Source organism: Cyprinodon tularosa, unplaced genomic scaffold (genome assembly GCF_016077235.1).
Source record: "Cyprinodon tularosa strain WSP-4 unplaced genomic scaffold, ASM1607723v1 ctg31, whole genome shotgun sequence".
In the NCBI taxonomy this organism is placed as follows: domain Eukaryota; kingdom Metazoa; phylum Chordata; class Actinopteri; order Cyprinodontiformes; family Cyprinodontidae; genus Cyprinodon; species Cyprinodon tularosa.
In genome coordinates, this window is record NW_024039019.1 from 2972735 (window position 1) to 2986582 (window position 13848).

Genomic DNA, 13848 nt, shown 5'->3' on the forward strand with positions numbered 1-13848 from the left:
TGCACACTCTTGAGGAAATGAGAGCGTACAAGGGTCTAGAGGCTCACAACCAGTTCACATCTGGTTGGGTACGAGATGTCGAAGTGATGTACATGAAGGAAATCGCCATCATACGTGGACGGGTGAGTTTTAATAAGATGGTAAAAATGTAAACAATCCGACGCAGGGCTCGCTATGCTAGGTGGCTAGCGGCCGGCGGTGCGCGAACAGTTCCAAAGCTACAAGTCCTTGGAGTCTCATGTGCAGTTTACGAATGGATGGGTTCAGGAGCTGCAGCTCATAAAGCCAGCAAACAGTGCTAACCGTTAGTGCTAACAACCACTCAGGCATGTAATGTACTTTTAACTAGCTGCTATTTGTTTCAAAGGTTTGGTTAGTAACGTTTACTGCCAAACCTCCCTAAACCCTCCGGGTTTCTCACATATTAGAGCCTTTTCCCGCTGGTTGAAATCAAGTTAAGGTGAAATTCATCAAATTAAAACACGGCTGAGAGAGGGAGTCCAGTACGCGGTAGTCATAGGCAGTAGTCTGAGTAGCGGCGGCGGAGACGGTCAACATTGCGGCCACGGAAAGTAATACGTCATGACGCCCAAGCCCTATTATTAATATATTCTTACATGTTTTAAATGCTTGACAGTTAATTACCTGTGACAAAGTGAGCACTGCAGACTCTGGCGTGTTCCAGCTTAACACCGTCCAAATCGGACCTGGATATCCGTGTCAGCCATAGGTGTCGGCGTTGTTCAGATAGCTGTTTTGTTTTTTCACATTGATTCACGATTACGGCTGGTATGCGATAGAAAGAGCGTTGATCTCCACCTCCACGGGCCGTGCAACCAACAATTACACACGATTTCACAATTTTTCTCTGTCAATACTGCCTAAGGCTGCCACCCAATATGGCGGACGCGCTGAGTAGTCACGTGAGCGTGACATCACCTGAAAACCCCCTATTAGAGGGAAGATGGCGAATGTAACGAACGAGATGCAGCTTCCACCAAATTCGGTGAGATCCTTATTTATCTACCCTGTTTGCCAGAAGAACATCCCTGTTGTAGGATATGAAAATTTCATGTCATGGTTATTGTGACTGTGATCCACCTCGTCGCTTAAAACAACCTCTCTAACTTTGCGCGCCACACACACATTCCTGTTATACTGTGTTTGTGAGGACCAATACACTCGCGCTGAGCCAAGTAGCTCCATGAACTTAAAACACACAAGCTGTTCCTGGTTACCTGCTGGCGTATTGAGGGTGCACACTTAATATTTCAGTGGGGTTAGCCATGTGTGTGTGTGTGTGTGTGTGTGTATGTGTGTGTGTGTGTGTGTGTGTGTGTGTGTGGGTATGTGGGGTGTGTGTGTGTGTGTGGGTATGTGGGGGGTGTGGGTGTGTGGGGTGTGTGTGTGTACGTGTTTATGCTACGGGGACTTGTCATCTTCAGTCTGGCTGCGTCTTTGCTGGGTTCAAACCCAGTTTGGTGTAATTGAATAAGTCAATGAATCTGTCTAAAAGAATTAAGTTGTAAAAATTATTTGTTTTTGTACATCAATTGTTTGTGGAGGTAATATATGGACAAAACTGATTAATGAGAAGAAATCAGAAATAAGAGAGCCTGAGGGGAGGGGCTTAAACTATTTAATGAGGGCTGTGGGAAGAAAAGCGGCAATTTTTGTTTTCTGTTTCTTTGTTACATTGCTGGTAACTGGAGGGAGGCTGAGGCCCAGAGTATCTTGTATATGTTTAGTTTCTTTTGCACCCTGTTTTGAGTTTTTGAGCTCAATAAATCACCAACACCGGTAACCCGACTGAGACTGGATTCTTGGAGGCCAAAGAACCCCGTCACAGTGACCCAAATCATCACTGTTACTGTTATTATATAGTAAATTAAATCATTACTGTTAAATTGTATGTATTGTCCAATTGTTTATTTGAATTCTTATTCCGGATTAGTTGGAGACATACACTAGGCTATATCAGCCCCACCAAAAATATTTTTCACCAGCCGCCACTGCCTCCACTATAACTTAAATGGCAGGAATCAGTTTCTTTCCTGCACCTTAAAGGAATTAACCTGTGTGTGAATGTGCTCTTTTGAAAATACACAACTCTTTAAGCAGACAACTAATCTAATGAATGATGCCATTAACCTTCAGAAGAATCTCTATTGAGGGTTTTAAAGGAAAATTCCGGTTTTTAACACTTTTAGCCCCTTTTCTGTAGTGTCCAGGATGAAATCGAATGATCAACACAAAAATTTTGACGATTGGTCCTGTCTCTGCTATTTGGCTCATGCAGAATCCCCCCCTGGCTGCTTTAGAATGGCTTCCATTGTGCATGTCCGATAATGTCCTTAAAACAACCTTAAACTTTCTTTTTTTAAAATATGCTACTCACCGAGTTGTCAACGCTGTTCAATGACGTTCAAAAACAAGTTTCGTAAAGAAAAAACGTTCCTGTAGTGTTTTATTTAGCATTTTGTAAATCCCATTGAGTTCTGTTGGAATAGTCAATATCCCTCCGCCACCGGAAACGGAAAGGGGGCCTGTTTACGCTTAGTTGTAGTCTTTTCGCAAGGCCCAAGTGTTTCTGCTTCACTCTGTGTACTCCGACGTCGAGGTGCTAACGTCTCTGTTAAACACTTTAAAAAACTCTGAAAATGGAATACGAAAGGTGGATTTTTGAGGAGGATATATTGGACTTTGAGTTTGACGGTACAAACATTGTCGCCAACTAGTGGTCTGGAGTGTGCAACGCTTCAGATTCGAACGGGAAGCGGAAGTTTATAAGCGGTTGTGATGTATCGGAAAAAATAGTTCTGGGATTTACAAAATGCAAAATAAAACAAGACAGGAACCGTTTTTCTTCACGAAACTTTTTTTGGAACGTCATTGAACAGCGCTGACGACCCGGTGAGTAGCATATTTAAAAAAAAAGAACGTTTAAGGTTGTTTTAAGGACATTATCGGACATGCACTATGAAAGCCATTCTGAAGCAGCCAGGGGGGGATTCTGCATGAGCCAAATAGCAGAGACAGGACCAATTGTCAAAATTTTGGTGTCGATCATTCGATTTCATCCTGGACACTACAGAAAAGGGGCTAAAAGTGTTAAAAACCGGAATTTTCCTTTAAATCATAGTCTACCAAATTTCCTTCAGTAACTAGCTGTCCTACCATCCTTGCCATGTAAAGTGATCTAAATGTACTTTCTATACCAATCAGTAACTCACTTTTGTGTCAATGCATTTCCATTGTGCTTTTCAAATTATTTTAAACCTCCAAGAAAGTTGTTTAAAATAAATCACTATAACTTTAATGATGTATAAATACGACATATGGTTTTGAAAAGCTTTCTTCTTCTCCCAGACCTCCTTTTCTTTCTATATCAGTGTTTTAAAACTTTACATCACACTTTTCCCTTGTTAGTTTGGATCACTGTTTGGGCAAGGCTCTCAGATAAAACCATTGCTGCATTTCTATAGGAGAATGTATTATTTACAAAAAATATAGAATTACTTCCCGCTGTTTTTAGCAAGTTTGCTTTGCAGCAAGAAGGTTCGATTCCTGGGGTCTTTCTGCATGGAATTTGCATGTTCTCCTCTCGCAATCATGGTTTCTCTCCAGGTACTCCAGGCTCCTCACACAGGTCAAAAACATGACTGTAGGTTGAGTGGCACCTAGGGATGGGGATCGAAACCCGGTTCTATCAAGGACCCGGTTCCAGTTTTTTCAAAACCCGAAAATCAATAACGTTTGGGCTTATCGATACCACTATCGAGTCTGGTCTTTTTTTTTTTTTTCCCGGAGGTCCTGTAACATAATTGTGTGTCCCTCGAGTCGCGTCACAGCATTTAAATCTAATCAATCCAATCACTGCAGCATGTCTACCAATGTTTTGGAATGAAATTGTAAGCAAACAGATATTAAAAGTAAAACAAGTGAAGTCTGGCAGTTAACTTTGCTCGCAACTCGAGAATGGCTGAACGGAAAAGACTCCTCCTCCTCCTGCTGCTGCCCCGCCGCACCACAGTCGGGCCCGTCTTCATCATCCACTCAGAGAACCACTGGTTAGCGCGCACACAGACTTTGTAGCTTGTCTGGTCACTTAAAAATGGTAATTGTGAAATCCGTGTTGTAATCGGCAGCATACAAGCTAGTTAGCTTAAAAAGTAAATAAAGTTTCAGACGTGCTGCGTGATGATGTGTTCAGGTTGGCTCAGTAAAACGACAATTAGGTTATCATGATGCGTTCAAGTGTAACGTAAAGAAAAGGGAAATTGAGTTTTTGGCGAGAAACATGAGTAATACAGTTGTATATTGCTGTAATTATTTTACAATATATAATTAAACTACTGATGCCAACATTTATTAAAAATTACATTTAATTTAAAATAAAATTATTTATTTGATAAATATTTTCCTAATCTCTAAAAACCTGATGAAAAGTGACAGACATGTTAATTTTTCTGCAAAAAAATACCTGTTAATTTATGGGCTGATATTTTATTTCCTTTTTTTCTGACACAGCATATTATTCATTTAATTTATATACATTATGACATTTTATTTTTCATTTGGTGCTGCTGATATATTCTAGTTAGTTTTATGTCATTTAGAAGTGGCCTATTACATTAGCCATGTTTACTGAAGGCTAGAAACTTTTTTGTTATGCTCACTTGTTAAGCAATAAAAGCAATACCAGTTCTGTTAAAAACATATTGTCGCATCGTCTTTCCACCAAATAACAGAAAAGTATCGATAGTGGTATCGATAAAGACTCGGATCGATAAGGAGTATCGATAAAGGTATCGATATCAATAAATATTAACGATCCCCATCCCTAGTGGCACCTCTAAATTTTTCAAGTGTGTGTGCACATGGTTGTATGTCTTTGTGTGTCTCTATGTTGCCCTACGACAGACTGTCAACCTGTCAAGGGTGTAGCCCACCTCTCACCCATAGACCGGTGATCAGCACCAGCCCCACTCTGACCCTGACTGAATAAGCAGGAGAGGATGGAAAGATGGATAAAATAACTTGAGCTGCACAGTGAAACAGTCTGCAGCTTCGCTGCATTGCAGAGGGTGCAGGGTTCCCGGACCGGGGTCTTTCTACATGCAGTTAGCATATTCTCCCTGTGCATGCGTGAGGTCTCTCTGGGTGCTCCGACTCCCTTCAACAGCCCAAAAACATGACTTTAATGATAATTGGCATCTCCAGATTGTCCTTATGTGTGTTTGCATTTGCATGTTTATGTGTCTCTGTGTTGCCCTGTGACAGACTGGCGAGGGTGTAGCCCACCTTACACCCACCGTGACCCCCACAAAATAAGCATAAGAAGAAGGGTGGATAAAATAACTTGAAATTGGCAGTTGCCAAAGCATAAAATTATCTGCTTTCAAGATTGAATTGAAGAAAGAAATTCAGCGGAAAGTTTCTGCTGTTTAAAATTCCTGCTTCAACTATGTGTACTAATCTATCTCTACAGCTACTGTGTACAGTATGCAAGCACTGAAAATATTGGTACTGCCAGAAAACCATAAAGAAAACAAATTTTTCTTAAACTTTATAAGATAAGAATAAATAAGGCTTTGCCTAATAACTTTTTAACATCTCGGGTAAAACAACAAAAAGGGCACAGATAGCATGGTTTATCAAAACATTTTAATTTCTTGAACAACAATACAGTATGTCACAGAAAAATCACAGAGGAATTAAGACAGGTCTGGCTCAGGTTTTCTTCTAAGTGACTTCTTTTGGAAACAGTGAGTGCAGCATAAATCAAATGAGTGTAAAGAATAAGAAAAAAGAGCATTGTTACATCCTCCAAAAAGTACTAATGAGGACAAAACACCAGGAACCTCGAAGCCAGGAAAAGTCACATCCCTAAGAGTCTCTGCAAAAGTGTCAATATTAACAACTACAGCTAATGCTTATCATAAAACCACTAATGCCACACAATATTATGTATTTCATACAATGGAAGAAAAGTACAAAAGAAAAAAAAGTTGTGTTCTCTTAATTACAGTACAAAGACATCATTCAATTTCCAGTAAACCGTGTTGAAATGGTTCTAAGCACCAGATGGTGGAGTTGAGCTGAATCCTATGTCCATACATCAATATATGCTGTTTGATGAGGGGGCACCGAGGCAAGTAGGGGTCTAGCACCATGAATATTAAACTTTCCCCCTGATTGCACTTCCCCTATCCACACACTATGACCATACTACAATTTTAAAATACTTTGTAGCCCCTTATCAAGTGAACTATCCTTTGATATGCAATAAATATTTAAGCAAACCACCATTTACAGTATAAATAATGTCACCATTTACAATTTATCATTTTCTCTATTATCCAACATAAAGGAAATCAGAATAACAGAAACTGACAACAAAAAGAGGTATAAAAGTGGGAGGAATTTTCCCATCGCAGTCGTTTAAACTAGAGTGAAACAGGATAATTTCAGCATGTATTAGAATATAACAAAAAAAAAAAAAATTTACATTAACAAAGCTGATTTCTGAGAACAAAATTACACGTTCTAATGAACCTGAAGCAGATAAATTATGTACAGAAAATGGTGTGCACAGACCATGGAGGCCAGAGCTGGGCCCTGAAACCTGGCATTTCAGAGTAAGTCATAACAACTAATATCATACCAGTGATACCACAACTTTATTTTAATGCTATAATTCTGATAATCATCTTGCAAATGTCTATTTGTTGCGGTTGGCAAAATATTAACCAGTTAAGAGCCTGTTCAACAGTCAAAGAGCACCATCAAGTTGAATTTCCTTTTGGAAGTTACGATTTTTCATACAAACAAAGCACTGCTGAAATGGCATTTACTTTTTTTGTCACAAAATAAAATGTACATCTATAAATATTCATAACTTGCAATATAATATATATATAATAGTCTTGACTGATCTATAATCAGAGATGTTCTAAGTATAAGGGAGTCCCCTGATTCTGCTCAAATTTCCTTTTTTTGTGTTCTTTACTGGACAGATGTGTAAACTGATTTATAATTGGCATTTTTTTTAAATAGTCTTTTTCCTCTATTATGTATTTTTGCTTTTCACTCATAATCTAAGAATTTCTGACACCATTTTACACTGACGTTCATAATAAAAAATAATTGTCTGCTGCCATAACATAACTTGGGTTGCTTTTCATTAAAAATCCAATCAGTTTATTAGTTTATGAAGCATGAGAATATATTCCACAAATCTTATCAAAGGAATGATTAAATTATCAAATGGGACTGTAATAATGTTTGTAACAAGATATAACGTCAACGACTAATGCATAAACAATTAGTAAGGTTGCTAACATTAGCTTAGCACATTGACCAACAGGCTGTTGAAAACAGCAGCTGCATGGGTTGCATCAAAACTTAAAAAAAAAAAAAGATAAAGCCATTGTACTTATAGGTGACTTGTTTCAGGAAACAAGCAGCTCTTTGTGGCTAACTGATCAAGTTGGGGTTTTCATGTTGAGTTTGTCCAGTGGAAACACTGATTTTGGTATAATCAGTTAAGATACAGTAATATTGAAGTGGAAGTAAGTATTAGAAATGGCTGTTCTTTTCTTGTTAAATATATATGAACTGATACTGATGATACTGCAGAATTTCCACCATGCAAGTCAAAACTTTTAGATCAAAACAGAACATGATCATCGGTTAAAGAATTTATTCTAATTAATTCAAGCCTTTGGTAGTGTGTGGCACTAAGCTTCACCAGGACAGGTCCAGGTCCAGACCGGAAACCAAGACTGAAATGCAGGAGCTGTTCATCTGTTTGGCATCACTGGTCTTTGCATTAGAAGAATATGATTACGTGTATCTTTGCACATTTGACCTTATTTTATGATTTTACTCATATAAGCGTCAGTGTTTAAAACCTTTCACAAATCGGCTGCTCTTCATCTCTGTCTATGCACACCACTGTGTCTCCAATAAATTCATTGACATTTTACAATTCTTTATTTTCTCTGTTACCTACAAACAATAACATTTCAATAAAAGAGGTATAAAACCGGGACTCTTATATTCCCCATTCCAAAAGTAAAAATGACAACTCGATGTTGATTTTCTTGCTGTGTTTTATAGAAATCACCTTGACCATTGTTTTTGCTAGACTCGTTAAAAAGTGAACATGTGAAATAGTCCAATTTTATCTCTGTACAGCTGATTTCCAACTAAGAGTGAAACCATATTAGTCCTCAAGTAAACCCGTATTTTAGAGAAACTGAGAAAAGTTTTAATTTAATTTACTAAAAACCTCATTTGTGTGTAAGTTTAATTGGCTAATTACCTCTAAATACAGTTCACAAGGCCAATGTGGTGTACTTCTAGGCTGGTAAAACTTTGTAAGTATCTAATGAGAATAATAGTATTGGTATAGCACCTCAAAGAGTTTACATACAGGAATTACAAATATCAGTTTACCTGAATACAGCAACAAAACAATTAAAAACAGAAACCAACACTATGCCAAATGTGACAATCAGCTACTTCCCCTGCTGGTACAATAGAATCACAGCAAATTCATGGACATATAGAATAACTAGATTGGTGTAAAAAAGTTCTACTGAATTTGCATAAAAGTACCTGAATCAATACATAAAACCGGCTACTAGACGCTTTTGAATCACAGCAGTGTCTGTTGAACATATACAGCCTGATTTCAGTGGCATCAGTGCTAACATTGTTTTTTTAATACTCATATTAAATGCTCTCTGTGAGAAGAACCAGTCTAGTCATTCTATTTCAAAACACACGTCCAATCTGCAGGTGGTATGGGGAAGACGGTGAGCTAGAGTTGGATTGGCTGAATATCCATACCTTATTGTGTGATGTAAACAATACTGAGTAAACGTGATTGGCTGATTTAGAGAGCGTTTGCTGAAGCGGGCCGCCTTGGCGGCGGCTTCTGTGCTGCTGTTAGAGTTTTGGTTATGGCTGAGAGAAGTGCGACATGGAGGAGTCCTCACTTTGAAGGAGGCAGAGGGGTCTGAGTGGAGGGAACAGAGAAAAAACAAGAAGTCAGATGCAAACGCAAAGCCAAGTGGTTATCATATAGGAAATACATTTGATTTGACACCTAAATGGCACACATTTTTTTTACATTTTCAATCATTATTAGTTCTAACGGTTGGTTTATAGTGCAGGTATTGGGTAAAAAAGTTGTTTGATCCACTGCTGACTTCTAAAGCCGGACAATGTCTATTTAACTTTTTATTTTGCAGTTAGAGACATATCACTTTAACCAAATATGCAGACAAATTAAATACTTTTAAAGTTGCATATTGAAATGCTCGTCATCAAATAAAATAGACACATGATCACCAAGTTTAATATAGCTTGATGGAAAAACCTTTGTTAGCATCACATTGGTGAAATGAGGTCAAATTTTCAGGTTTGCACACGTTAGAGCTGGTTTTGGTTCAAACCACTCTGTGCTTTAGATATTTCAGTGGTTATTCATGGTAATTCCAAGTTTTAGCTCCTTTTTGCATAACTGAAATCTAAAGACTAGCTAAACCACTGCACTTTAATTTGACTCTTCTTTATTCACTTCTTTGTCTCTCTGAAAGTGCATTTTGGGATGGTGGAAGATGGATTAATAACCCATCTCCCAAAGAGCGAAGAGGGTTCATGTTAAGAAATTTCATGGTACATGGCTCATCACATTAACTTTACCTGTTTAGGTTATCATGGTTCGATATCAGAAAAAAAAATAAATAAAAAAAAAACACTAAAAGTTCTCCACCACCATCCTTCTCTGTGGTGATGCAGTTTCTCTATAATGCTAGATCTACGCAATCTATACATACTTATTCCAAGGGAAAGTTAAGAAAGGAATGTACATATGCCATTCACAGCATAGTATCACATCTGCTAGTAGCAATATAGTGTGCTACAAATGGTATTGCTGGTGACTGGTCACAAGCATGATCAGAGCATCTAATCTAGATGTTGGTTCTCCCTCACCTTCCTTACAATCCTCCTCTTTGTTATCAGTCCATCTATCTCCACTGTCTATGTATGGTTATTGCAGAGGAACCAAAGCCTAACTCCAGTAATCATTGACTAGGATTTGGTTACCCTGGACAGGTAATAAATTCAAGAACGTAATATTGTACTTTATTAGTAACATACCTTTAAGTCTGTATTCACTCTTTGCAGAAAAAACAGACTCAAACAGAAAACAGACTCAAACAGAAAAACGAGACAAAGGTCTCCGCCACCAAACAAAGCTCCTACTCTTAAATCTTTTCTGACTCTTTTATGTGTAAAAGTCCCTTTGATAACAAGGGACCGCCTCACTACGTTGAGGCGGTCCCTTGTTATCAAAGGGACCGTTGCAGCCTCTGCAAGATTTCTATTTAATACAGGGTAGCCTGTTACAAATGGTGTGAATGGTTAGTTTCAGTCTCATTTGCCTTCGGGCCATTAACAAGCTAAGTTTTTGAACTTGTTTGAGAGGTCTTCAGTCTTGTTCATGGCGGTGGAGAACTTGAAATGGTAATATTTGTGTTTTTTTTTATAGAAGGGAGAAAGACAAGTGAAACGGAGAACTTCTTTAATAGATGGATAGGTGAATGGTAGAACAGTGAGTACATTTCCAGTCAGTTGCTGGTACAGTTCAAACCATTTTACCGACACTTGAGATTCGTCCTAAGCAGTTAGTACCCCACACCGATGGATAAACTCTCCTTTAGGAGAAGTTTGATCATCTATGAACCGAGTCTGTTTCAGGCTGGAATTCAGTGCTTTTATTATGTATCTTGAGATATGACAGGAACTGATGGGAGAGAGATAGGATGATGACAGCCAAACAAGGCTCCAGCTGGATGTTTGAAATTCTTTGTTGGCCAAAGAAAACACTGGTCTAACAGATCAGACTGGGGATATGATGTAGCTCGGTGGCCAAAAACAGTAGAGGAGGAAATGAGGGTTGTTTATGTGAATATGAGAGGCAGGTCAGAAATCTTTTGACTGTTGTCGGAATTTTTTTTATCTCTCTTCTATTATATATTAATTTATCCTATTTACTTACTATAAAAGTTTTCACTCAGTCTGTTTCACTCTCAAGGTCACAACATTCTCTGCAGTATGGCATTTGTAGACCAGACATAGCTTCTTCCCATAACAAACCAGATTCTTTCTTAAGGTTTATTCATAACCTTTTACTGTTTAACCAAAGTGTTTGTAATTTGTTTTGACTCTGACTACTTTCCATTGTTGTAAGTAAGGGGGAACGAACGCTGCCCAGATCAGAACAGGGAAGAATGCTGTGGAATTAGGGCCGTATGATAAACTGTTCTCTCTTTGCAAAGATATGAATAAATTTGCTGACTGAGTGAAATCCATCGATCTCTGTTTATTTAACTAGGATGAATAGTCGAATACTTTTTTCACACGACATAATCAAATTTAAAACCAAAAAAAAGAACTTAGAAAATATTGATCAGATAACATAATGGCCAGGGGTAAATAATCTGTTGTAAACAAACTATTTGCATGATCAGTTTTCATTAAGTTAATTTTTTCAGTTGCTATAACATCATTAGTGAAGTGTTTCGTTAAACATTACAAACGTTAAGCATTTTTATTGATGTACTGTAGTGAATTCATGTGGTTATTTTACAGTTCTCCTGGACACATGGGTTTAAGTGACATTGGAAGTTCTGTGTAAATGAAAAAAATCATGGTTATATTGTAAAATGTTTCTTGGATATTCGATTGATGAGGAAAATTTTGGTAACATTAACGGTACACAGAAAAACCTTACTGCTTTAAATGTGCCTTCGCGAACCAAATACATTTGTAAATGGGTGTATATTCATAGTAAAACAGCAGGCACATTCCATCTAAGTAGGAATTTTTAAATATCTAAGATTATCTAAGATTTTTGGGGTGTGCTTTTTTTTTAAACTTTTACATTTGATTTTTTTTTCAGGTGGCTCCTGTATACATTTAAAGCTCTAAAAGGTCACATGGCTGTGAAATAGATATTTTCAAATCTCACTTAGAAAAAAATAACAGTTTCAAAAAACTTTGGGTTTTTGATGTTACCAATTAAAATCTTTGTCATGCTTGTGCTACTCTATAAAAAACAAAATGTTAAAAGGTTTAGGTCTGGTTTGGCATCGAAGACTTAAAGGAATAGTACACCCAAAACATAGCCTTCATTTTCTACTCACCCCCATGCTGAACAACACTCTGGAGTACTTTTTGATATCTCAATTGCATCTGGAGATCTGGGAGGCTTCTTGCTGTCTGCTGACATTCAAATAATGGAGGTCTATGGCGCCCAAGGCAGAAAGGTCCATAAAAGTCCACAAAAAACGGGTCAATATTCCTCCATACTGCTTGTCCAATGTATTCCAAGTGTCCTGAGTGGGTAGCGTACATAATTTACTCAAAACGAGGTCAGTTAGAATGTTTTTAGAGCCTAAACAGTAGTGTGTAGGATTTCCTAAAAGCGCGCGCCTGCGCGTTCACGACGCTACGGAAACCGCGGCAGACCAAACCAGATGAAAGTGCGCATTCAGCGTCTGCTCTGCCGATAATGCAAGCGTAGAAGAAGAAATGTGCTGTTTACCTGTGCAAAGAAAGAAACAACGAAAGAAAAATGTCTGAGGACTTCAGTGTTGAGGAAGAGCATGAGTTCTTTGCCGAGCTGAATGCGCACTTTCATCTGGTTTGGTCTGCCGCGGTTTCCGTAGCGTCGTGAACTCGCAGGCGCACGCTTTCAGGAAATCCTTTACACTACTGTTTATGCTCTAAAAACATTCTAAATGACTTCGTTTCGAGTAAATTATGGATGCTACCCACTCAGGACACTTGGAATACATTGGACGAGCAGTATGGAGGAATATTGACACGTTTTTTGTGGACTTTTATGGACCTTTCTGTCTCGGGCACCGTAGACCTCCATTATTTGAATGTCAGCAGACAGCAAGAAGCCTTCCAGATCTCCAGGTGCATTTGAGATATCAAAAAAGTACTCCAGAGTGTTGTTCAGCATGGGGGTGAGTAGAAAATGAAGGCTAATCATGTTTTGGGTGTACTATTCCTTTAAGCACCTCAAACATATGGAAAACATTTAAATCAAATTACAATACCAAGTTTTTAAAAAAATCAAATTTTTCTGAGAGAGATTTGAGAATAAATCACTATGTCTGACCATGCATTCCTTTGTTACACTTCTGTTTTATGTCTGTATTACATGCCAGTCCACTAGGGGGCTCTGTAGTACAGGAAGTGTTTATATACTGTAGTGTCACAGTGAACAGTGAAGTAGCAGGTGATTGAAAAAACAAAAACAAAAAAGGTTTCCTTAAAATAATCTTAACGTGAGGTTATGTTTGGAAAACACTTTGGCACATGGGAGACTTTTAGTGGTAAAAGTGCATTGATGCAGGTATAAACCATAAAGCATTATTCATTAACAACTGCTATGAAAACATTAACAGCCAAAAATATTTCAGTGCTTGTAATATTGGGTTACTTTCACAAATGATTCTTTGGGTGTTACTGTGCAGTTTGAAAGAGCAATGATTTAATCCTCATTGTTTTATCTCCTCATGGTACTGAAGGTACCATGTTGCTGCACACGTGCTCATGTGACAATTTATAGTTTTAGCAGTCTGGTTGACAAAGATGTATACCTCTACCCTGATCAAAAGACTTACCTGTAGGACTCCTCTAATACATATGCTTTGGATTTTAAATTGGCAATAATTACAGAACGTTGTTGCTTTAAGAATCTGGGCATATTTTTCAAATACTTTGCGTCAGAAGAGCAACAAAATCACCATCATC

The 13848-nt window shown here is 38.0% G+C and overlaps 1 protein-coding gene across 1 annotated transcript in view; it reads right to left on the reverse strand.

Annotated features, from left to right (window-relative positions):
* Nucleotides 1-5648: 5648 nt before the first annotated feature.
* kdm6bb (lysine (K)-specific demethylase 6B, b) overlaps nucleotides 5649-13848 on the reverse strand; it is a 36473-nt gene continuing 28273 nt past the window's right edge. The window contains exon 22 of the mRNA XM_038292201.1: nucleotides 5649-9028. Coding sequence (XP_038148129.1) covers nucleotides 9005-9028 — 24 coding nt within the window. The 3' untranslated portion in view covers nucleotides 5649-9004. The remainder of the gene's footprint in view (nucleotides 9029-13848) is intronic.